The 27,466-nt window shown below is 33.1% G+C and overlaps 1 protein-coding gene across 1 annotated transcript; it reads left to right on the top strand.

Moving 5' to 3' along the window:
* Positions 1 to 15,403: 15,403 nt before the first annotated feature.
* On the top strand, positions 15,404 to 25,045 carry LOC124533403 (uncharacterized protein K02A2.6-like). The gene is made up of 2 exons (XM_047108635.1): positions 15,404 to 19,005; positions 24,970 to 25,045. The coding sequence occupies exons 1-2, from the start codon at positions 15,404 to 15,406 to the stop codon at positions 25,043 to 25,045; spliced, it is 3,678 nt and encodes a 1,225-aa protein (XP_046964591.1).
* Positions 25,046 to 27,466: the final 2,421 nt, after the last annotated feature.

Genomic DNA, 27,466 nt, shown 5'->3' with positions numbered 1-27,466 from the left:
AAGGGCTGAGGGCCCGATTCTTTTTCTATGCAGCGGGGCCCTTCCTCACCTAGCTACGCCACTGTCTTAATCACGACTAACTGATTATCACCATCATACGTACCATATCACCGATGCCAAGCCAAATGTCACTTCAGAGTTATTTTTCCTCTAGTGGTTAATGGCGATACATAAAAACTCCTTGCATATAAAAAACTCCTTTCAGTAATATAATTAAACCTAGAGTACAATAGAAGAAAATCGAATATTATTACAAAATACTCATTGAATTATAGTAATCGTGATCTCTGACCAAAAAGCAAAATAATTTATATAATATATATACATACATACACATACAGTATCTACAAAATAAATGTCGATATATACTATTTATAGTAAAAAGATAAATAATAATGGAAAATGTTAAAAAATACTGACGTCTTTAAAAGAAAAAAATAATGCCACCTCTTTCACATGTAGTTACACCTCTTACATTTTTACACTAGTTGAAATTCTGTCGTGAGTTACTTTGATGTATTAGTTTTTTAAATATATTTTGAATACTTTGGGAGAGCTGAGATGACCCATATATAAAAAAATAAATATGTAACAGGATGCCTGGAAAGCGCGTGCTATTTTCGATTTTATAAAATTAAGAAAATGAGTACAAGCCGTGCTGGAATTTTCTCGAGGGAGACTAATAGCCATTATCCATTGCATATAGTACATGTTTAAAAAAGCCACAGATATTGTCGTTGAAAGAAAGATGACGCTCTGACCTTGTGGGCTAGTATTTTATGTGTCTTCAAGCCGAAAAACAACAATGTTAAGTATATATGTTTGGTGGTAGAACTTCCAGGCATGCATGAAACTCTACCACCAAATAAAATCACCATCAAGTAAAAAACATGATGAATAATATATCAAAACGAAAATTTATGCTAACGCTACTTTCTAAATATAAGTTAATAATTTTATGAGTGCTACAGCACTCATAAAATTATTAACTTATATTTCAAGGTATAAACAAAGTATCAATACAAAGTTAATATGTGTCAAAGTGTATCCCAAAACTTAACGTATGTATCCTGCATGCAAAATGCAAATTAAGATGTCTCAAAATTTATATCAAAGTCTTGAAACTACGAGCACAAAGACTTTACGTGGTTCTGTTTTCGAACCACGTGCTTAAATATAGCCTGACGTGCGCCGCTATTAGCTTAAGACATGTTATAAATGAACAGGCTTCGATATAAACATAGTTAAGCGGATGTTTAGTTAAATTATTCATCTCTTTCTATCATCATTGATTAGATATTGGAAAGAAAAAGACAGCCTTATATAAGTGTTTCTCCCTCTAAAGGTAACTTATAATTACTATGAGTTTGTTAAGGCTTTTATTGAATAATTTGTGTATTTCATTTTCATTAGGCCCTTTAATTTTTCAAAGGTTAAAAAATATTGACTGGCAGAAAATATTTTGTTTCGATAACATTTAATTTGTGGTATGGTTTTGTTCAAACCCGTACTAACCGGTGAAAAATAAAATTGTACTTATTACATATTGTTTAAACTGACGTAAATAATGTCACATATTTAGTGGTTAATAAAACGTAGACTATATATTTTTATGCTATGTAAATATGTATATATTGTACAAATAAAAGGAAAAATGTATTTATTGTATTGACGAAACTCTATTTTACGATCAGAGGGGCGATTAAAGACTTCCAATTATCAAGTAAATTTATGATCAATTTAAAAAAAACTCAATTTTTTTTTATAATAGCTGTGCCCGCGACCTTGAACGTGTTTGGTATTCTTCTTTATCTCCTAACGGATATACGTCGACTTACCAATAACCCTGTGTAATAATTATCCTTTTTACAGCCAATATTCGAACTTTTTTTTCGTTCCCAACTTCTCGTTCAAAATCAACCGTCTCTTTTTTCTCGTGCCAGGCAGTACCAGCTCGCCATGCCATGAGAGGAAGTGACGGGAGTGCCACAATACGGTGTCGATCACCGAATCGATAATCATACTAAAAAAATATTATTTCAATTTAAAAAAAAAGGTATTTAAAAATCAAAACAGTACTAAATATTAAAATCATACGAGTATTTAAAAAAAATCCTGACACAGCTTATAATTTTCAAATTCGCATCGATATTTAGTATACAAACATCATCTACATTCAACAAAAGTACATTTAATTGGTTGTATGGCTTTGTGTATGTATGGGTAGTAGTCTTCACTTATTTTAACGGTGAACAGCAACACTAACATATTATTTGCTATGCTTTATATAAATATACTAGCGACCCGCCCCAGCTTTGCACACGTACAATACTCATACTAAATATACTACGGAGTATGTTTATTTACGACATCACATTAGAAACTTCTAAAATTATCAGTTATTCTTTACTATATTGTACTTATAGTACTTCCTCTTGAATCACGCTGTCATGATTTTTTAAATATACTTACATAATTTGAATTGATATAATAATATTTATTATGGCTGTAATTTTTAAATACGTTTTTAGTTGAAATAACACTTATTAGTATAATTATTGATTCGGTTATCGACACCGTATTGTGGGACTTCTTCTCGTAGCGTGGTGCGTCGGGCTGGTACTGCCTGTCACAAGAAAAACAAAAGGCGGTGGATTTTGAAAGGGCAGGGCAGAAGAAAGCTACATTCGTGGATGGGCGGTAAAAAGATATAATTATATACAATAAGCTGATAAATAATATATGTATCGATTGGTAAATTAATATAATTACATAAATTAATGTTATGTTAGTAGTTTTATTACAACTCTATCTATTAAAAAAATCGCATCAAAATCTGTTGCGTCATTTCAAAGATCTAAGCATACATAGAGACAGACAGCGGTAAGCGACTTTATTTTATATAACGGAACAGCATGTCCGAACCCGTTTTTAAAAAACATGACCTCCACTTTAGCTGACGTCACGAGTTTCAGGGTTTCGATCTTTAACCGTCTTCGGTGGTATGAAATAAAACTCAGGAAATAATCCTCTCTGATTTATTCCAATATGAGGCGGTCCGATCGCTCCGACGGCTCGACCAAGACTGTCGATACCGGCGGGTGCTTGATCTTTTATAACAAAAATAGGTGGGTAGACTTATTTACTCAACATAACAGCTGGTAACCAATACTAAAATAATTCAGACTAATTTAACATTTCAAAATTCACTAAAAATTATTCATTTACAATCAAACAGTTTTAAATTATTAAAATAATCATTTCTGGACACGTGTTTTTCTTAAATTCGTGGTTTCGCGCCGACATATAATACTATGTAATGACGCACTTCAGTACATATTTTCTTCACTATGTCAAACGAGTTTCCTTTTTCGGTAGCTGTGATTAAACTTTGTGTCTACAACATATATTATTAAGTTAAATATAAATTTGATTATTGTAAAACAGATTTATTACGCACGCAATGAAGAAATCTCTGGTATTCAGATACAACGTTATTTAGATTAATTTTAGCGTTATGCGAAATAGCAACTACGTTTTAGGTTATGTCACTAGACATCCAATATGGCGGAAGTGAAGAAGTGAAATGTTATGTTGCAAAATGTAAACATCACCTAATGTATAACTTGGTTTCTCATTGAGGTACATATGTATATGTCTATTTCTAGTCAAATTAAGAAATTGACTAGTCGTTAAATTTAGGATCGTATTTGGAGGTCTGAAACCCCTGAGGCAACAGAGAAGTGGGGGCATATAGTTATTTTTGATTTAATTTAATTTTAGGTTTTTTTTTAGTCAGTATGGTTTGTTTGTAATGTATTTACTATTGTATGTATGTGTTTCATAGTTTTTAAAACAGTAATACTATAATATTACTATTATTAAAATTTGACTATATATAAATATTAACTCGTCGGAACCCCTTTTGTGGGCTGATGTGGAGGCCCCACAATCGGCAGGGCATTTGCTCCGGCAGCTTGCCTGAATTCGGCCCTGATGAAACTTATTACATAGGATTATAATTATATACCAGCACACAATTTTTTCGTTCATAATTTTTGTCTATTATAGTTTTTTAATTTGAAATAGAAAGTAGTTACGTTAGTTTAAAAATAAAATAAAAGTCAGTAGTTATGAGTTCTGCAAGTTAACTAAATCGTTCCCAAAAGTCTGTAGAAAGGTATAAATTTATTCATTCGTACAATATAACAATTAACTATAAACAGAGAAATCAAATAATATATATGAATCTATAGGTTTTTTTTTGGTTATCGGTTGAGTACCATGTTCACAGCAAATCTAAATGAAGCATATGAAATTATGATGGATTCATGTCACATTTTTTGATACGACCAATAAAATGGTACAAATATCAATATACTGAAAATTGTGTAAGTCCTAATTGACTTAACAGACTTCTTTGCGAGTTCAAGATTTGTCTTTCCATGATATTTAACCAACTATGTTTTATTTATTAATTTAGGAGGTAATGAAGTTAGAACAATTCTAAATAATTAATATAATAAAAATAATATTTCCGCTTTAAATTAAATACCTAACCAAAACCAATATCAAAAGCACTACGCACATATACATGTGTACGTAAACATACATATATGTTTTATTAATGCCATTACTGTTACATTTGATAAATATTTTAAATATTTAAACCACGATTACACCACTTTTAGGAATAAAGAAACAAACAAAGTAATAAAATGAGCTCATGATTCATGTGTATTATGAATCCTAACTATTAGAACATTTCACTTAACTAAAATATATAATTTTAATGTCATTCTCTGATGTTTAACTACTCTATATTCAAGGGCAATACGAACTGTAAACGTATTTACATTTAAATAACGCTTGTTCGCTATCACTTCCTAATACTGATTTTATTTTTCTTGCAAAAGTATCGTTTTATATCGTTACTATAAACTTTACTCGTGTCTTTGTTCTTTTGGATATTGGGGAAGCTATACATTAGGATTACTTAATTTAATTATTATATTATAAGAATCAGAAGTGGTAATTTATTAAAAAAAACAATCTACCTTAAAAAACCACTGTAAATTTATTAATTATTTATTTATTCAAATAGAAAATTTAGCAATAATCTTATTTACACTAATAAAATGACAATAAACACAATGTTAAACACTTAATTAGCTCATGTGCCGATAGCGAGACGATAGCCTCGCACGAGTGCGAGAAAGAAAGTAATCTTAGTTATTTTTTTCGAATTACGAGTTTTTTTTCGATAAATAAAATTTTAACAAAAAGAAAAACCGACTTCAAACAAAACACTACTTTAAAACAAATGAATATGCACTAAAAAGTGTTAAAAATAATTGCGTATTCAACATATTTTTTAGAGTCCTCCTAAGTAAAATGAAATGAAAAATATTAGACTACTTAAAAGTCGATTTACGATTGTATAACGTAGTTATAGTTATTGTTATATTTGGAGCCGGTGTCAGCCACGGTGCCCTTGCCCCAACAATTAAAAGAAAGAAGCGATACGAGCCCTTGATTGATCCAGTATATTATTGTATAAAAGGTAATTTGTAAAAAACATATTTGTTAAAGTATTCTCGTATTGTTTTTTGATAGATATACTATAGGGTTTTCTTGGCTGACACCGACTCCAAATGTAGCAATATATACAGACGAATTGATAACCTCCTCCTTTTTGAAGTCGGTTGAAAACAGATGGACTGGTTATGGTAGGGATGTCACTCCTTATAATATTTATATGAATATTTTTATTTATTTCATTAATGACACATGTTTACATAATTGTTTGTGTATGTGTATTCTGCAGTTTATAGATAGCAAGTCGTTGTTAATAGGGCGGCATGTGAGATAAGTTATACTTGGTGGTAGGGACTCTACTGCTTACCTGCTTATATTATTATAGACATTATATTTAAGTCGTAAATTTTAAATTAACTTTTCATCTTTCTTACTTGACATTCCAAAATGAAAGTATATATTACATGAAAATTCTAAACAATTTTCCGAATTCGTTATTAATTCAATAACTTTCAACTCGAAGCGGTAAATCAACAACGCAGTAATAAAAATGTCATAAATGTTTAGGTTCTTTGACGTCGTGATTTATGTTTTAATCCCTAAGTAAAATACATTGTATTACGTAAAACAATGACTATTTGTACGTTCTTTTATCAATAAAGCATATGAGTTCATATCGTGTGAAGCGTAGACAAAGCGAGAGCATACTTGTGTTTGCATGGGTTTTTGTGTAAAAGAGTATATATGAGTATAGTATGACACAAATTAGATGTAGCATTGGAAAATGCAATGAAATGAAAATAAAACCGATTACTGACGATTCACACGACCAATAGAAATGGCTCACAATCGCGCCATTCGACGCTATTCGTCGCTATAGATTCTCGCGTCAGTTCAACCCGAGAAAATGAGTGCATGTAAAACGACGTGTCAAATTGACGAATATACAACGTTTGTGTAAAGATCATATTCACATGAGCAATAAATATTGATAATTTGGGATAGAGTTCTCAATTCGGATGTGATCGGTTTTACGAATTTTGCCGACTCTACATCTAAGTTGTGTCGTACTATACCTAGCCTATTCCTTCCTTAGGCGTTTAATCTTGCTTTATACCAAATTTCCGTGGTCGAGTAGCGTGTACACCGGTTTTCATGGGTACCCCACTCCGAGGTCCCGGGTTCGATTCCCGGCCGAGTCGATGTAGATTATCATTAGTTTTCTATGTGGTCTTGGGTCTGGGTGTTTGTGGTACCGTCGTTACTTCTGATTTCCATAACACAAGTGCTTCAGCTACTTACTTTGGGATCAGAGCAATGTATGTGATGTTGTCTCATATTTATATATATTATATAATTTTATCAGTTTCATTTCAGTAGTTTATAGTTTGTAGTTTAGCCGTAAAGTAACAGACAGATATACAGATTTTTTTTATATTTTAGATTACAGGGACCATTTCATTCGTGGGCTCCGTGTACTTAAATTTGACCAAATGTTTTTCATGCAATGGAAAAAATCAACAAAAAACGTATCCGGGTCTCGGTTGGGATTCCTGAATCAACTGTGATAGTCCTTTTCACCACGGATTGAAGAGACTGCTGGATTGTATCGATATTGACGTGTCAATGTCGATGTCGACTTCTCTCATAGCTTGGTGGATTTCTCCTCAGGGGCGAATCTTGCCCCCTGCACTCCTCGTTTGTGATCACACAGCACAAAGCCATTCCGGCTGCCATATCTTTTCTTTTGGCATGTTGGCAGTTTGAGCCTAGTTATTAAAATAAATTGATCGGTTAAATAGTACAAATTAAGTAAACGTCTCCATGTCAAACGTCAAACTACGGTCTTTTTTTCTTTTTAGAGGATGTTTTAAACTTTATCCCACCAAGCATCTCTAGAGCACTTCAATTTAATTTGTGTTTAATATCCCGCTGGGTTTCTTATGCCACATCTTCTGAGGTCCGAGGCTCTAATTTCCGAATCGGTGGTAGATTTTTTTACTTTGACTTTATTAATTATTATTAAGAGTATCCGTTTACCTAAAATAACACAATACAAAAAAGTATAATAAATAACACTATTTTTCTAATAAAATACTAAATATGTTAGTAAATTAAAACGAGAAATGTAATCCGATGTTCAATATGCTTTTTCAGTTTATTATTAAAAATATTTTCTGACGCCAAAACGAGATGAATAATAAACACAAACTAAGCATTGGTATTCGAACCCGACATCGTCAGTTAAGATGCATGCGTTCTTACCAATTGGCCATCTCGGCTCTCAACGTGTGAATACGACTGAAAAACATTTATAAAAATTTGGATTCGCAATATTTTTATCTAAAAGCGTGCAGGTCTTTCGAAATGCCGAATTATTCGTACTCGTAATTTCAAGATTGGAAGGTTTTAATTTAAGCATCCAGTTTTAATAAAATTCCGTAATCTTCCTAACTTTAAATTATGAAATTTAAAATCTTAATAAAGCGAGTGTGTTATTGATATAATTTTAAATCTAAAACTGAGTCTGAATACATATTCATACACAAAATTATTTTGATCTGAATTATTTCAGTTAATTGAGAAGATTTGAATTCTTTATAAGATTTAAAACGGGATATTTATCTTGTTTTGTTTTTTTGTTTGGTGGTGACACCGCAAGACTAACTTACTATTTATGTGTTTCCGTTTGCAAGAATAATGAGCCAGTGTGTGACAGGGGAGAAAACATCTCAGATGTCATAGTTTGTGGTATATTCCTTACGATGCAATTGTCTATGCTTGGTGGCGACCCCATCAAATGACCCATTTCTTCGTTTGCCTTACAAATATATGTATGTAGCATATTTAGGTTCTATGCGTGTATTGAAACGTCAATAATTTATCCATGGCATGGTTTTGACGTAAGACGTACTTCTCTTCTCGTGTGGGCCGCGGTAACGTGTGTAATGTGAGTGTGCCGCGCTTCGAAGTTAATTAGTGTAACGGACTATTATCCTTCTCCTATAACATCACCCATCCTATGGCGTGTTCTTCGAGTGTTTAAAAACCAAGGGGGCGCTCCCAAGAAGAAGAAAGTGTCTTCAAAACCACACCCAGAATTTGAGGTAACAACTCCCCTTCTTAATCAACTAAAATATACAGTCTTATCTCTCGCGTGTACAATGTATGAATATCCATTTCTATCATAGATCGTTCAAAGATGTCAGCTACGAAACATCACTGTCACAGGTAGTTTAGTTTTTAATATCAGCGTCCGTCGTTCAGAGATGACAGACGAAATAGCACATCAATCTCTCGCCTAATATCGCGGCGGGGACGTGACGGTGACGTGACGTCGACGTGACGGATGGCTTTGTTGCGATATTCAATATCAGGGTTTGATTAATAGTGTATTGTAATTTATGAATTGAATAACTCTATTGTTTTGTTTATACCTGCCTACCTATTATGACTATAAAGGTTCAGCGAATAGAAGATGTGTGCTAAAGACTAGGAATCGTATAAAAGTCATTAATTTTACCTAAACTTGGACTTTGTGATTAGCCGGTATTTATGTTAGGAAACTACGCTATCATTTTTCCACTGTACAAAGATTCTTTTTTTTTATGGTATAGGTTGGCGGACGAGCATATGGGCCACCTGATGGTAAATGGTCACCATCTTCCCATAGACAATGACGCTCTAAGAAATCTTAACTATTCCTTACATCTTCAATGCGCCACCAACCTTGGGAACTAAGATGTTATGTCCCTCGTAACTTTAATGATTGTTACAATAATTAACACAGATTCATATCCCACATGACTTTTGGCTGTGTTTCTGGTCATTATTACTAAGATTGTAAGTTCATTGTGGACTTTTTAATGTTTCCGAAACTTGGACTTTGTGATTATCAGGCAATTATAGGAAACTATACTATCATTTTTATCCTATACAAATATTCCTCGTAACTTTAATGGATTATACAATAACTATCACAGATTCATATCCCACATGACTTTTGGCTGTGTGTCTGGTCATTAATAATAAGACTGTTAGTTCGTTGTTGGCTTAGTTTCACATTATGTTCCTTAGCACAAAAAAATATTTGCCCAGCAGTGGAACGGTCACTGGTTGTTCCAATGTTAAAAGTAATGATAAAGAAAATCTGAAATACTTATGTTATCAGAACACGAACTCAGGATACAACATCGAAAAAGACGGCAATCAACTTTCAATCGAATATATTCCCAAAAGAAATAAATTCACTCGGTATAAATAAACGAGTCTCGTGAAATATGGAGACAGTTCACGAAGTCAAATTGTTTTCGGATCAATTACAAAATATCTCAGAAAAGGAAAGGGTGTAATGACAAAACTTGGTGCAGAGCCGGCGTCACGTCATTAATCACGATCTAAAGCCTTTAAGTTTGTCCATTGTGGTTTAATCGAGCTGTAAGTGGAGTTTTTATCGACAAGAATCATTAGCTCTAAAATTATTTACAAAAGCAACGACAACAGCCTGTAAATTTCCCACTGCTGGGCTAAGGCCTCCTCTCCCTTTGAGGAGAAGGTTTGGAACATATTCCACCACGCTGTTCCAATGCGGGTTGGTGGAATAGACATGTGGTAGAATTTCTATCGAATTAGACACATGCAGGTTTCTTCACGATGTTTTACTTCACCCCCGAGCAGGAGATAAATTATAAACAAAAGTTACTTTTTACGTAACTTCAACTATTCTCGAAAAACTTACAAACTATCAATCCAAGGCGTAATCTCGTTCAAACCATTGTAAATATTGTCATTTTTATAAATCTCATTCTACAGTAACGCTTCATGGGCCGAATTCAAGCGATATCCCTAACTGGCTAAGCATTTGTGATTATCTTTCATGACTGAACTTCAGTAAAAAACACTTCTTTAATTATTAATCAACACTGTCTGGAACATCGTAAGTAAAATAGAAGAAGAAATAACGAACCATAAAAATAATGTAATTTTTATGACGTCACTGAAATTGTTCGAGAATCTTCTACAGAATTACATTTAAGTTTAGGTAAAAACTGTTCCTCGACTCCTCGACGTTTCTCAAAGTAACAGTATCAGGAAACGGAATCTTAACAGTGGGGCGTTTATGTGTAAAATTTTAAGAAAACCGTAAATGTAATCGTTATTTTTGTTCTATTTTTAAACAATGCCATTCTAGTGCTTCTTCATAGGCGAAATAAATGATATTATTATATTAATTCACTTTCGTAATTCAAATTTCGAACGTGGCAGTTATAAGCCAAATTTGAATTTATAAGCCGTGGACATTTTCAACCGACTTATCTTTTCTTATAGGAGGTTATCAATTCGTCTGTATTTTTTTTATTTATTTATTTTTTTTTTTTTTATGTTTGTTACCTCATAACTTTTCACTGGGTGGACCGATTTGGATAATTTTTTTTTTGTTTGAAAGGTAGTGCTTCCCGTGGGGTCCCATTTTTTTTTTATTTTTTTCTGATGATGGTATCCATATGAAAACGACATAAGTCTTAAATTTGCATTATGTATATGCGCGACAAATAGGTGAATAACTGAAAATCACGTTAACCAATTTTGATAATTCTTTTTTTATTATAAAATATATACTTCAAGGGTAATTTGGTGAAAATTTGGTAAGGTTCTGAGCACAGGATCCATGACAAAGTAACGGAACGGAAGGGAACGGAACAATTTTGAGGAGCACGTTAGCGATACTCAGTCGAATCTTTTATTTATAGGTTATTTGGATATTTGAGTCACCTTCCGTAATGTGGTTATGTTTATGTAATTATCATAGTCGAATATTATAATCAACTAGCTACCCACCCCGGCTTCGCACGGGTGCAATACTGATACTAAATATACTACAGAATTTGTTTATTTACGACATCACATCGCAAACTTCTAAAATTATCAGTGTTTCTTTACTATATTGTTCATGTATTATATACACAAACCTTCCCCTTGAATCACACTATCTTTTAAAAAAAACCGCATCAAAATCCGTTGCGTAGATTTAAAGATATAGGGACAGAGAAAGCGACTTTGTTTTATACTATGTAGTGATGGAACTCCTATACGGCTTGCAGTTAGGGTGCGAAATGGAGCAGAATTTCTTACTATCTTTAATCAAATTTTGTGTATGTGATGTGATGTCATATGATGTACGAAATATAGTTGGTCTTTTTCAAAGATTTTTGGCTGAGTTCGATTACAGCTCTTTCGAGGGATCCTTGTAGTTTACGCCGCGTGACGTATTAAATCCGCATTTTCGAAAGTCTATTTTTGCTTTATTCGCAAGTTTCCTTTGAAATTGTCCTCGAAGTAGTTTCTGACTCCTATAAACGGCACGCTTAATCTATCCATATTAAAAAAAATTAGTTAGTCAACATCAGCTTCACTTAAAATCAAAAAATAAATAAAAATTTTAACAAAAAGAAAAACCGACTTCAAACAAAACACTCTTTTAAAAAAATTGAATATGCACGAAAAAGTAATAAAAATAATTGCGTATTCAACATATTTTTTAGAGTCTTCCTAAGTTAAATGAAATGAAAAATATTAGACTACTTAAAAGTCGATTAACGATTATATCATGTAGTTATAATTATTGTTATATTTGGAGTCGGTGTCAGCCAATAAAATCCTACAGTATATCTATCAAAAAACAATACGAGAATACTTTAACAAATATGTTTTTTTACAAATTACCTTTTACACAATAATATACTGGATCAATCAAGGGGCTCGTATCGCTTCTTTCTTTTGATTGTTGGGGCAAGGGCACCGTGGCTGACACCGGCTCCAAATATAACAATAATTATAACTACATAATATAATCGTTAATCGACTTTTAAGTAGTCTAATATTTTTCATTTCATTTAACTTAGGAAGACTCTAAAAAATATGTTGAATACGCAATTATTTTTATTACTTTTTCGTGCATATTCAATTGTTTTAAAATAGTGTTTTGTTTGAAGTCGGTTTTTCTTTTTGTTAAAATTTTTATTTATTTTATCTGTTTTATTATTCCTGTTTATTGCTTTCAATATAAAATCTTTTTAATAAATATGTATTTCAACTGATATTTAATACTAGGAATTTATGTAAGCCCTTCTGGATTGATACCTCCTATCCATTAGATATTCTATCGCGAAACATCAATACTTAGTATCGCTGGTTCCGTTTTGAAAGGTAGCCTGTGTAAGTACTGGCATAACATTGTTCTCAATTTGGGAATGGCTTATATTTCTTACAGCGCCTATATGGACGGTGAAAATTGAATCAGCGCCATTGCTTTCGAACATTTTAATAATTATACGCCTTTAGGTAGCATTTGCTTATCTAAATGAAAAATGTTAGCATATACAAATACAACTAAATAAATCCTAATATAAAACTACATTAAAAACATTTCCAAATAGGAAGTTCAAATATTTTTAAACTATCAACAATGATAATAATACTCTTCAAATATAATCCACATTGGTTTTGTTTATTTTATTTTACTGTAAACTAATAATCTGATTATTATAAAAAAGGTTTATTTTATTAATAAACTAAAACACAAAACTTTTATAAACTTCCGCTTAAACCTATTATTCTGTAAAATGTTTACATTGCAAAACATCAGTCTGGTATGTATAAATACAAATATTTTAATATGATATTTTGTATGCCAGTGTTTTGTTTAAATAGTATAGTAATACGAACGAACCTTTGCTTTTTTATAGATCTCATTTCTTGGGAATCTTCGTATGTATAGTACGACACAACTTAGATGTAACATCGGCAAAATTCGTAAAACGATCACATCCGAATTGAGTAGGCTATCCCTAATTATCAATATAATCTATTTCTCATGTGATCTTTATACAAACGTAATAACTTGTAATATCATATGACTTTATATATTCGTCAATTTGACACGACGATTTACATACACTTGCTTCCTCGGTTTGAACTGTCTCGAATCTATAGCGACGAATAGCGTCGAATGGCGCGTTAGGAAGCTACTTCTATTGGTCGTGTAAATCGGCAGTAATCGGTTTTATTTTAATTTAATTGCATTTTCCGTTGCTTCATCTAATTTGTGTCGTACTATACGTTAAAGCTCGGCAGGTACTGATTTTCCGATATTTCGGTCAATTCACACAAAAGCTTTTGTAATTTCAGTAGTTCGGGATGGCCAAAATAATATTATCGTTTTACAATGATGCTTCAGTGTCTCTATCTTTTTCTAGAATGCCCCACGCTATAGTCCCATTTTTTTATAATGACAGCTCAATCATATTTAAAATAATAATTGTGTTACATGCCAGTATTAAATGCTATGCCATATAAAATAATATTAATTACAGTTTAACAAATTATTGATCAAATAATTACAATAATAATTGTATATAATAAAGTAAATTCAATAGTGCCTGCTGTAGTGTACACAGATCTTTAATAATATAATAAATATTATTGGACTTATATTGTATATAGATATATATATATTATCTGTGTATTTAAGTATCTGTCCCCTCGAGTGACACACATCGCGGAAAGCGCGGGAATATAAAATATATGATTTGGGCGCGGGTGAAGACGGTGTGTGTGCACGGCGAGTGGATATTTAAATATAATATATATTTATATGTAACTTGTAAAACGATCTTACAAGTATATATGTGAACATTACATGTGGCGACGAGGATAATTGTGAGTTATTTTTTTTTGTTCTTAATTATAGGAAAGGAGATTCCCAGGCAGATTTATTCACTTTACTGAAAAATTTTAACTGTATCATACTTATTTATTTTGTTATATTAATGCTCAAAATATACTAAAATAAACTTTAATACAATTAAAGATGAGAGAAAATCAAATTATTAACTTTTAGTAAATGGTTCAATATATTGGCTATTGGAAAACTCTAATAGATAATTATCTCACTGAAAATTGGATACAGACATTGCATTATAATCATAAAAGAGACTTATTGTTATTAAATAAAAATAAAAAACAAATTTGATTCCCAACAGAGGTAGTTCAAGTTAAGAGCGACCTAGGGTAGGCAATAGAATCTTGTAGTAAATGGTCGATGTTAATTTAAGATTTTATTTCCAAGGTTTTAAGCCTATTACGAATACATAGAACAGAGGTTAATAATAAAGTTAGTCCATCATTACGAATAACGCTAGTTACTTAAATATAATTGATAAACATTTTTTTTAAGTTAGTTTTAATAATAATTGTTCAGTGTTAATTCCCTTAATATATGAATGTGTAAAATAATGAGTTTCAAGTTTATCATAGGTGATATATGGGTAAGAGACATATGAGCAGTAAAATGCGAAATATGTGTTATATTATAAGTTCTGATTTTTATGTTATAATTGACTTAGCTAGTCATTTTGCATTAAACTGCGTTAGATATTGTAGTATTAAATTGCGTTGGTTATCTGGCATTAAATTGCGATGAGCATTAAATTGCGTTGGTTATCTGGCATTAAATTGCGATGAGCATTAAATTGCGTTGGTTATCTGGAATTAAATTGCGATGAGCATTAAATTGCGTTGGTTATTTGGCATTCAATTGCGATGAGCATTATGTTGCGTTGGTTATTTAGCATTAAATTGCTCTGAGAATTAAATTGTGTTGGTGATCTGGCATTAAATTGCGTTAGTTACCTGGCATTAAATTGCGATGAGCATTAAATTGCGATGTGCATTCAATAAAAACATGTTTGCGCATTCAATAGGATGTGTATAACATCAGTATTAAATTGCTAAATTCGGGTACTTCATTGATTGTACTCAAAGTTGTAATCGACAGCATAAGGTTATTTGTCTACAGGTAACATCAATGGCGCAATATACCTTAGAAAAATTCGAGTGTGAGGGAGATGTAGGATCGGTTTCTATAAGATGGGAGAGATGGAAGCGGAGCCTATATATTTATATTGAGGCAGCCGGTATCGATACAGAATTAAAGAAAAGAGCAAGTCTATTGCACTTCGGAGGATGCGAGTTACAAGAAATATTTTACAGTATACCTGGAGCCAATATTAATGACGGTGATTTATTTAATATAGCTATTCAAAAGTTGGATGAGTATTTTGCTCCAAAGCAAAGCAAAGTGTATGAGCGTCATTTATTCAGACTATTAAAGCAAGAGACTGATGAAAAGTTTGAGAAGTTTCTAGTAAGGTTAAGACATCAAGCTTCTAAATGTCAGTTCGCGGATCAAGAAGACCACATTATTGACCAAATAGTAGAAAAAGGTAGATCAGACGATTTAAGAAAGAAAATTTTGAAAGCAGGAGACAAGATAACTTTAGACGAAATAGTAATAGAAGCTAATGTATTAGAAGCCATAGACAGACAGTTGGAAAACTTTGGACAAAAAGTACCTGACAACTCATCGATTAACAGAATAAGTATAGACCATGGCAAAAGTAAAGCTGCAAAACTAATATATGAACAATGTAGCAGGTGTGGAAGCAAAAAGCATTTTTCACGTGATAAAATTTGTCCTGCAAGAGGGAAGACCTGTTTAAAATGTGGAATTGTAGGTCACTTTAGACTACAATGTCGAACTAGAGACCATAAAAAGAGGAAGTTAGATGAAGAAAGAATTGATAAGAATGGAAACAAAAGAGTAAAAAGTTCTTATACGACTGAAACAGCAAATAATATAACGAGTAATGAAAATAAAATTGATTACATTTTTAATGTGGAAGATGATATAAAGATAACATGTAACATTGGTGGAACAAGAGTGAACATGCTTATTGACTCTGGCTGTAGGCATAATTTAATCACGCGGCAGACCTGGGAAGTTATGAAACAAAATAAAGCTCAAGTAACAAATATAAACCGAAATCCTATCAAAACGTTTATAGCTTATGGTAGTGCAGTACCGCTAGAGCTTTTGGGATCATTTCAAGCCAATATTCAATTTAAGGGAGTTTCAGAGAATACGACTTTCTATGTGGTAGCAAGTGGGTCCCGAAATTTGCTAGGGCGGCTAACCGCAATGTCATTAGGTGTACTGCAAATTAATGTGAATCAAATTGAAACCAAGATATTTCCTAAGTTTAAAGATGTGTTAGTAGTTATCCCGATCGATGATTCAGTAAAACCTATAGTACAACCTTATCGCCGGATTCCAATTCCGCTTGAGGAAAAAGTGCAATCCAAACTTAATGAGTTGCTACAAAAAGATATAATAGAAGAAGTCAATGGCCCATCTTGTTGGGTATCACCTATAGTTCCTGTTGTAAAAGAAAATGGTGACATTCGTATATGTATAGATATGCGTCGAGCAAATACAGCTATCAAACGTGAAAATCATCCGTTGCCGACTATGGATCAATTATTACCGCGAGTCAAAGATGCGACGATATTTAGCAAATTAGATATTCAAGATGCTTTTTATCATGTAGAACTCCACCCAGACTCAAGACACATTACTACGTTTATAACCAGCAAAGGACTTTTTAGATATAAAAGAATGATGTTTGGAATAACATGTGCACCAGAAATTTTTCAAAAAACATTGGAAAGGATACTCTTAGGATGCGAAGGTGTTATTAATTTTATAGATGACATTTTAATATTTGGAGATGATTTAGAACAACATGATCACCGATTAAAAAAAGTTATGGAAGTGTTGAACGAGCATCATGTTGTACTTAGAAAGGAAAAATGTACATTTAGAGTTAATGTGATTCATTTTCTGGGCCATGAACTTTCAGAAATAGGAGTCAAACCTCTTGACAGATATATATCCACTATAAAAGATTTCAGAGCCCCTGAAACAATTTCCGAGTTACAGAGTTTTATGGGCTTAGTAAATTTTGTGGGGAAATGGGTTCCTCATTTAGCAACTATAACAGAACCACTAAAAGAAATACTACGACAGAAATTGGTAAGGAATGCAGATATTCGGAAGTACTGGAGAGAATCTCAACAAAAATGCTTTAATGATCTTAAATCGGCTCTCATTAATGTTCCAACATTAGGTTATTACGACCCTTCTGATAAGACTTTGGTTATAGCCGATGCCAGCCCGGTAGGTTTAGGTGCTGTGCTTGTGCAAATAAAAAAAGATGGACCAAGAATTATTGCATTCGGTAATAAGACTTTAAGCTCATGCGAACGACGCTATTGTCAAACCGAAAAAGAAGCGTTAGCGCTTGTATGGGCAGTAGAACATTTTGATATGTTCCTTTATGGCAAAAAATTTGAACTTATTACAGACCATAAACCATTAGAGGTAATATTTAGTCCAAAATCAAAGCCATGTGCCAGAATTGAACGATGGGTTTTAAGGCTACAATCGTATGATTTTGAGGTCAAATACAGACCAGGTAAAACAAATATAGCAGATCCACTTTCTAGACTTTGCAAATTGGCTATAAATCCGAAAGCAATTTACGATGACTACGTCTCGAGTATAACTGAGATGGCCAGACCAGTCGCGATACCACTACAGGAAATCTCGGAGTGTTCTCGTCAGGATTCAGAGATACAAAAAGTAAAAGAAGGACTTTATAAAAATATTTGGGATGAAAGTATTAACACTTATAAGATATTTCAAAACGAACTTTGTTTTCAAGGGGACATGCTTTTGAGAGGAACAAAGATCGTAATTCCAACCAATTTAAGAAGCCGAGTATTAGGATCTGCACATGAAGGGCATCCTGGTATCGTTGCAATGAAGAATAGATTAAGAACTAAAGTCTGGTGGCCGAAGTGCGACAAAGATGCTGAAAATTGTTGCAAATCCTGTAAGGGATGCACCTTGGTCTCTGCTCCGAACCCCCCGAACCCTTTAAAGCGGCGGGAGTTGCCAACTGAACCATGGATTGACACAGCAATCGATTTAATGGGTCCATTACCGCGTGGGGAATACCTATTAGTACTGGTAGACTACTATTCTAGGTATAAAGAAGTTAAAATATGCCGAGTAATAACGAGCGCAGAAATAATTAACCATTTAAAAGATATTTTTAGCAGGCTTGGTAACCCTGTCTCTATAACTGCAGATAATGGTCGGCAGTTTACAAGTGAAGAGTTTAAAACTTTTTGCTCTGAGAGGAATATCACAATTTTTAACACCATACCCTACTGGCCTCAACAGAATGGGGAGGTCGAACGCCAAAACAGAGATATACTCAAACGTCTCAAAATTTCCCAAGTTGAACATAAGGACTGGAAGGAAGCTCTAAGGGAATATATGACAATGTACAATAGTACACCACACTCCATAACAGGAAAGACTCCCGCAGAGTTATTCTTCCGTCGTCATTTTCGTGATAAATTACCTATGATTCAAGATATGACATTTGCCGGAGATCAGGAAGTGAGGGACAGGGACAGGCAACAGAAAGAGAAGGGAAAAGAATACGCTGATAAAAAGAGAAAATCTTCAGACAGTGAACTAGAAGTAGGGGGGATAAGGTATACGTCAAAAACATGACAAAGAGTAATAAGTTGAGTTTAAATTATGACCCAGCTCCTCACACTGTAGAATCGAGTAAGGGCGGGGACGTAATAGTGCGCAATGATGAGACGGGTCAACAAATTAGGTGAAATGTAGTACACCTAAAAAGGATGGAAGGACAATGGCGTTTATTAAAGGATAACGATAATGGTGATTCCGATGAAAAGCCGATTAAAGAGTGATGCGGAGTTATAAATTAATATTAGCCATTTAAGGCGAATAGCGGTCACTAAAATTGTTTCATGTTGTTTACTTGCTTGCATAATAAAGTTATTGTAGAAAATGAAGTTTATTATTCATCCCATTTTCTATATTATTTTATATTTACAACAAAGGAGGGATGTAGTGTACACAGATCTTTAATAATATAATAAATATTATTGGACTTATATTGTATATAGATATATATATTATCTGTGTATTTAAGTATCTGTCCCCTCGAGTGACACACATCGCGGAAAGCGCGGGAATATAAAATATATGATTTGGGCGCGGGTGAAGACGGTGTGTGTGCACGGCGAGTGGATATTTAAATATAATATATATTTATATGTAACTTGCAAACGATCTTACAAGTATATATGTGAACATTACACCTGCTATATATATAATATGCAATAATAATGTGATATAAATTATCCTATAGAATCAAATGTCATAAAACCGTATTGCAGGCTAAGGTTACTCCCGTAACATTTTATTAATTATACACATTATGTTTTTCTCATAGATCACTTCAATAATTAGTGAAAATTGTATGAACATATGGACACACCAAATATTTGCATGTAATCACTACATAATATAAAACAAAGTCCCCAGGCCACGACTGTCCGTCTGTATGTTCGCGATAAACTCGAAAACTACTGAACAGATTTTCATGAGGATTTCACTAATAGATAGAGGGATTCATAAGGAAGGTTCTGGTTTATAATTTATTAAGTTTTTTTTTGTGTAAATAGCTTTAAATACTTGGTGGTAGGGCTTTGTGCAAGCCCGTCTGGGTAGGTACCACCCACTCACCAGTTATTCTACCGCCAAATAATAGTGAGTGAGCCAGTGTAACTACAGGCACAAGGGACATAACATCTTAGTTCCCAAGGTTAGGGGCACATTGACGATGTAAGGAATAGTTAATGTTTCTTACAGCGTCATTGTCTATGGGTGATGGTGACTACTTACCATCAGGTGGCTCATATGCTCGTCCGCCAATCTATTCCATAAAAACAAAAACAAAAAAAAACAAATAGAATGAATGACATTTGTTTAACATGTCGGAAAAAGCAACAAAAATATAAGAAACATCTTGTGTCCACCGGTGCGAAGCTGTGACGGGCTTATTTACATATATGTACTTGAAAAATTACCACGGAAAAATTCGTAAAAGATTAAACTGTCATTTTATTTTAATTATTAAAATAAATAACTACTATTAATCGTTATCAATATAAAAAACGAATATGTAATTTAAGCCTTTAATTTGATAATCATACGACTGTTAGTTTGTCATACATATTTAGCGGTGTACGTGTAAAACATTTAACTTGGGTGGATTAATCTCGTCCTGGGAATATTCGTTGCTGTGTTCAACACTTGGAAATTATCCTAAGGGTACGTTTATAATAATTAGACATTACATGCAAAGTAAATACGGTACGAATTACATTTAAATTATTATTAAATTAAATTTGTGTCTTAGGTATGTAGGTGAATAGGTGTCAGATAGGTAAGCCTAATGACGCTTTCTTATGCTGTCATGTCTTCCATCCATCTTTAAACTGGACCAGCAATGTGTTACATTTAAGGTATAATATCATTCTATGATATCCAACAATTTTTATTACTTGTTAATTCTTTGAGAATTAATGAATTATTGTTAATGAATTGTTATTTGGAGTTATCAATGTACGACGTTAGTATTAAGCTTATTGGTATTAAAGGAATGCAAAAAAAGTAAAGTAACAGCCTGTAAATTTCCCACTGCTGGGCTAATAGCCTCCTCTCCCATTAAGGAGCCCTCTCCTGGAACATATTCCACCAAGCTGTTCCAATGCGGGTTGGTGGAATACACATGTGGCAGAATTTCTATGAAATTAGACACATGCAGGTTTTCTCACGATGTTAAATATATATAGTGGTGCTTGCCTGGGTTTGAACCCGAAATCATCGGTTAAGATGTACGCGTTCTAACCACTGGACCATCTCGGCTCGGTATTGGTATTAATGTAAATATTAATTAAGACAATAATACGATAAATACAGCCATTATACTTGTTAAATAAATATTAATTTTGCTTAATAAAATCTTTTATTTTCTTATAACCTTAAAATATAATAATAATATAAATAAGTTTAACTCGCGCGTTAAAATGTATTTAATTTGTTTAGAGAAAATTTATCTGAATGGGTTGGTATTTGAATCGTGCTAGAGTATGGGTCGTTCAGTTTATGTATATAGGCATAATTAAAATAAAAAGAGTGTTGGCATTTTGGGAAATTTGTGTTTTTTTATGGAATAAGTTGGCGGACGAGCATATGGGCCACCTTATGGTAAGTGGTCACTATCACCCATAGACAATGACGCTGTACGAAATATTAACTAATCCTTACATAGTCAAAGCGCCACCAACCTTGGGAACTATGATGCTATGTCCCTTGTGCCTGTAGTTACACTGGCTCACTCACCCTTCAAACCGGAACACATCAATCCTGCGTACTGTTGTTTAGCGGTATAACATCTGATGAGCGTGTGGTATATACCCAGGCGGGTTTGCACAAAGCCCTACCACCAAGTAAATTGAAATTAACATTTTAATTTTTGATTATGAGTGAACAAGCAATAACTCGCCAAAGATTTGTTAATATTAAATTAATGGTTAAGGAACGCATCGATGTGAAACATTAAGACATTAATTACTATGCTCGTTTCTATAATAAATGAGATTAAAGTATAATAAATCTTTGCAAAAAGCCTTTAGCAAACAATGACAATATGCAGAAGTAAGGGTCGCTCCACGATATTGTTATAATCGTAGTTTACCACATGAGTGATTTAAGTTTATGTTAGTAATATTCCCTTAAACGACTAAGGTCGCAAATAACGGTCGTCGTTCCCTTAACGTTCCTTTAAAATCATCCCCTGACCTCGAGTTAATGGATGGGTTTAAGTAACGCTTGTTTTCTTTGTAAGGAATTGCTTTGTTTAATGTAATGTAAAGTAACAAACCGTAATTTTTCTACTCCGTAAAAGCCTCTACTGTTATGTTGAAAGATGAGTTGGGCAACCCACGCTGTTCCACTCTGAGTTAGTCGAAGTATTTCAAGTGGATTTTTCGTGTGTGCGTGTGTATGTGTTAATAATTTCTGGACATCGTCATTTCCAATCCAATCCATCAGCCCATTTCCGTCCACTGCTGGACATAGGCATCTTCAATTGCACGCCACTGAGATCGTTCTTGGGCTACTAGCATCCAGCTCCTGCCAGCCGTCTTGCGTAAGTCGTCACACCACCGTGCCCGAGGACGTCCTGCACTACGTTTGACGAGACGCGGTCTCCACTCTAGAACATCATCATTTACTCCAATTTTATTATTAGTGAAAGTATACTTTTCTCAAGATCATCTAGAAGATCTATAAGATTTTCGTATCATTATACTATCCTATTTTGTTAGTCCAACTCGATACTATAAACACAATCTTCGTTCTACAGACGAGTGTTATTCTCGGAATTTATTACCTCGACGATAAAGTCAGTGTGGAACTTTATGGAACGATACACTATACTTTTAACAACCGGAACCCAATTAGCCTTCAAAATGTTTCAAGAGTAAAAACTATTAAAATAATTAAAACATAGATATGTTGTTCGCGCCTGCATATTTATTTCAATAATATCTGTATTATATATATCTAAATTAATTTAATTTTATTTAACATTATTTTATCACATATAAAACCTTATTTTACAATTTTCAAAAAGAAAAAGTAATGTGTAAAATCGAATGTTCTGCTATCTTCTTTTGTTTTTTTATTCACTTATTAACTACTAATGACAACGTAACAATGTATGATTATATTGCAATAATATCAAGATTAAACTAGTTTTTAAAGCATTTTATTATTTATTTGAGTTCGGACTTCAGTGTCTAAGTAATAGACACATGTTCTTTATACATTACTAATAGTCGCTCACAGCTTCGTTCGCGTTTTAGGATATCGGTTGTATTGTGTTAAGCAAAAAAGTAAACTCCTATAATCCTTTCATGGCGATTAAGTTTGCTTCATACAAAATTACATGAATTTGGGTTAGCGGTTTGGTCGTGAAAGAACGACAGATAGATACACAGAGTTTTTTTCACATTTCTAATATTAATTTAGATTAAAAAGGAGTGTTCTGTTAAAATAAGTATATTTCGATTAGAATATGTTCTTTTACATTCATTCTGAAGAGAGAAGAGTCTCCTGCTACCAAATGCAAGTTGCAAACAAATCATTCGTGTAATGTGATAAAATAACGTCGCGTTGTTATGGTTCTCGTTAAATCTATAAGTACGAGTAACATCGTTACTGTCTCGCTTCAATCAGAGTAACGAGTGTTTATATGATGCATGCTTGATAAGTCACATTATTATTACTTGTGTCATAAAAGAGGAGCTAGGTGCTCCTTTCATTGCCAGTTCTGTTCGGTAATGCTTCGGGATATGTCGGCCGTTTTGGTCATGTCTGTGGGCACATAGCTTGTAAAACTCACGGCATTTTGAGCTAGAACAGTTCTTGAGTGACGAAGAACGAAGGCAGGCTTTTGAGTTAGTCAACTGATGTAGATAGCACAAGACTGGAGGCTACGAAGATACTCGAGGAAGGCCTTTGTCCAGTAGAGGTGTTCAAATCAAAATCATTATTGTAAACCAATTATCACATAATATTTACTTTAGTTCCGATTAAGAAATAGGCACAAAAGGCGGCCTTGTCGCTAAAACAGCGACCTCTTCCAGACAGCCTTAAAGTAGCGAAAACAAACAGATATAGAAAGAGGTAGGGGTGTACAAAGCAGATATAAACGTAATATATAAATACATTACAGTCAAATATTGTTATATTTAAAATTAAATAATATGGAGTATTTGATATGTAACATGCATACAAATACGTATGTACGTATATAATTAGAAATAAATCTAGTCTTCCAGCTTGATTGGCATATAATCATACGCGTGGCATTATCGGTGCATATATAGGCGACCACTTATGATATTGGGAGCCAGACAGGTAATTGGGCCACCTCATGATAAGTGATCACCATCGCTCACAGACATTGGCTCTTTGAGATATATTAAACATTCCTTACAACACTATTATGCCTTAAATTTTGGGAACTAAGTCATCAGTATAACGAGAACATGAGTCGTTATATTCTCTCTTCAAAATAGGTATTGCTGGGATTTGCTTTGTATGGGAAATATATGATAATTATGTAGTATCAACCCTACAAAGTCCTCTTAGTTTAATAGGTATTCTTAAAGACATAGATTAAAAAAATCGTTCGAGTTCGTTGATTTCGCGCCAGAAATGCAGAATAGGGTTGTTTAAGATTATTGCATCGTTCAGTTTAAATGCAAATCTAGTAGGAAATCGTCTAAGATTTTCGCTCTTTACGCCTTACGAGCGTTGCCGTTTAGTGTGAGTGGCACTTACAGTGTAATGATAATGTCTGCGCCGCGAAAACGTCTTGCAATACTCGCGTATCTGAATTGTGAGGTATATTACATATAGGCATGTTACGAGAGCTGAGACGTCACATGGATTAGATTTCGCATTTGAATCTTAATCGAGGATTGGTGGGTCTCCCGCGAAACTTTTCTTCTTTCGTTTGGAATTGTCTTTAATTTTGTTTACAATTTTTATTTTTCTTTCTTACACAGCTGTAGTGCCGCCGTCACGGTAGCATGCGTAAGCGATCCCGTGGCGCCCGCCGAAGACGGAGCGCTGGTTTTTTAGTGGGTAAACCCGGTATAAACCGGAGCCTTGGGCGCACTCGGCGTCCAGGGCAATCAGTAGTCCTCCCGAGGATACTAGAACCGCTTCGACCTCTTAACAAATTGCTATCAACGCTGTCTCAACTGTCGCTCATGCTTCATCTGCCGATGATCGGGATTCATTGCTAGAAGCCTCAGCGAAATTGTCATCCTCACTCGAGTTTTCAAACTCGGAGTTATTCAATAATTCCGTGATATCGCTGGTTCGTAACGCTGAAAATAATATTACGCTACTTTTGGTATGAACGCCGAATGTGATATACATACGACCAATTCCATTTATTTAAGCTATGAATAACGAACGAAGTGCCTTTCTATAGGTTTAATTTATTTAGGATGGTTTATTTAATATATTATTTTTGTATTTCTCCCCAAAAGTACGCAAATTCAAAAGAATATTTACTAATTTTAAAATATGTAAAAAAAATCATTAAAACAAGTGAATTTAATAAAAATATTTTAAGTTTTACTAACCCTGTCGGTGGCGTGCCGTCATCTTCCTGAACTCCTGAGCACGCTGCGCAAGAACGGTCGCCACTAGGTTTGATATTTCTATCGAACTCCATGGACAAACTATCGCCATTGCTTAAATTTCATTGGCTACAAGCAATCACTTGCCCAATACTTTTTTAGCCGGTGAATAAAAACAATCGGGAATTAATGCTACATAAAGGACGGTCGTCCGATGTCGAAATAAGAAGTTCAAAAATATTCGGCGTTTAGAGTACGATTTATTTAGCACTTTGTAAAGTACGCGAGGTGTCAGGAGGATATTTTCAAATATTTATTTTTCTGGTTATCGCTACAAAAAACATCGTAAACTACAGTAGGTAGTTGGTTGAAAATCAGCCACATTGTTTTAATAAGATGGACCACATTTCACATACGTTTATAAAACGGAGAGGAATATAAAAGAATTTATTAAATAATTATATTTATACCTGATTGGACGGCACAGGTTACAATTTATTCTTCATTTTGAAAAAGGAACAAGTGCAGTTCAAAATCGAGATAAGGCTATCGATCAAAATAAATTTTCGTGTCCTATTCTTTGAAAAATTTTGAAGGGCTAGCTGTATCAAATATTTAGCATTTACACTAATAAAACTAAAGGATTGTGAGTTGAATGGATAGGCTTAATAATGAAGGTTCATCCTTTGGGCATGCAAGCCTGAAAATAATGAATATGACGCATTTCATTTAACTGAAAAGCAAATATCACATTATATTTTTATATATAAAAATGAAATACGTAGCTAACTAATTCTATAGCTATTACCCACTGATCAACAAATTCAAAAATATATTAAAGTATATAATATTATATATTAATTTGATAAGTTGGCGGCACAAATAACTTTGCTATATGTAATTCCATTACTACGAAACATACTGCTGCGAACATCTGGTTGGTCCGACGGGAACTTACTCGAATTTGTACTTGGTTTCTGCTTGATTTAGTTGACTACATTGTTCTGACGCTGCTGGTAATATGGACGTAAAATTTATTACACTTTACTAGGAATACTTTCGTTTTTAATATTATTGTAATGTATTACTTAATATTTTACTGACTGACTGAAAATGGGACTAAGCATGATAGGAAAGAAGTATCGTGGGATACTCAGTTGAAAGGAAGCTGCTTTCATTATGTATATTATATGTAAAAAAATAAATTACACGGTTTGAGAGTAAATGACAAGAAATAAAAGGTATGTTTATAAAAATAAAATTTAGATTAAACTGAATAATTGTAATAAAGCTGAACCTTGCGGTACTCCCATTGTCTAAATTGTAAGTAATATTAGGCATAAAAATATTATAGAAACTCTTTGTATTGTGTATTTAAATAATTTGAAATAAATGTTCAGAAATAACTTCAACAGATTTTCTGTAATAACACACAATACATATTTTATTACAAAATCGAGTGACTAACTTTGTCAAATGCTTTAGAAAAGTCAGTATGTTAAAATTTCATTTGAACTTAATTTATATTAACGGTTACCTAAATTTTTAAAAAATATACTACTCATTAAACAATTCATAATGATATTCTGCAAAGCTATTAATATATTAATATTTGAATATATTTTTCAAAGTTTTATGAAAGATTGACATTCAAATCAAATGTATTAGGAATTATAGAGGGAAAGAAAGTCTAAAGATTTACGCCAATGTACTTTATTAATTTTGTTTTATATGTATGATAATAATTATATTTGAAGGAAGCTATTTGTAATATAATAAATTCGTTTTAGAGTTCAATATACCAAAAGTATATATTTAAAAGTGTACATAATTAATCGGTATAAAGGTTTATTTTAACTTTTTTTATGTAATCGACGAACGGGCATATGAGCTAATAATTGGTCACCAACGA

The sequence above is a fragment of the Vanessa cardui genome, chromosome 11 (assembly GCF_905220365.1).
Source record: "Vanessa cardui chromosome 11, ilVanCard2.1, whole genome shotgun sequence".
In the NCBI taxonomy this organism is placed as follows: Eukaryota; Metazoa; Arthropoda; class Insecta; order Lepidoptera; family Nymphalidae; genus Vanessa; species Vanessa cardui.
This window is presented reverse-complemented; position numbering and strand designations above follow the sequence as displayed.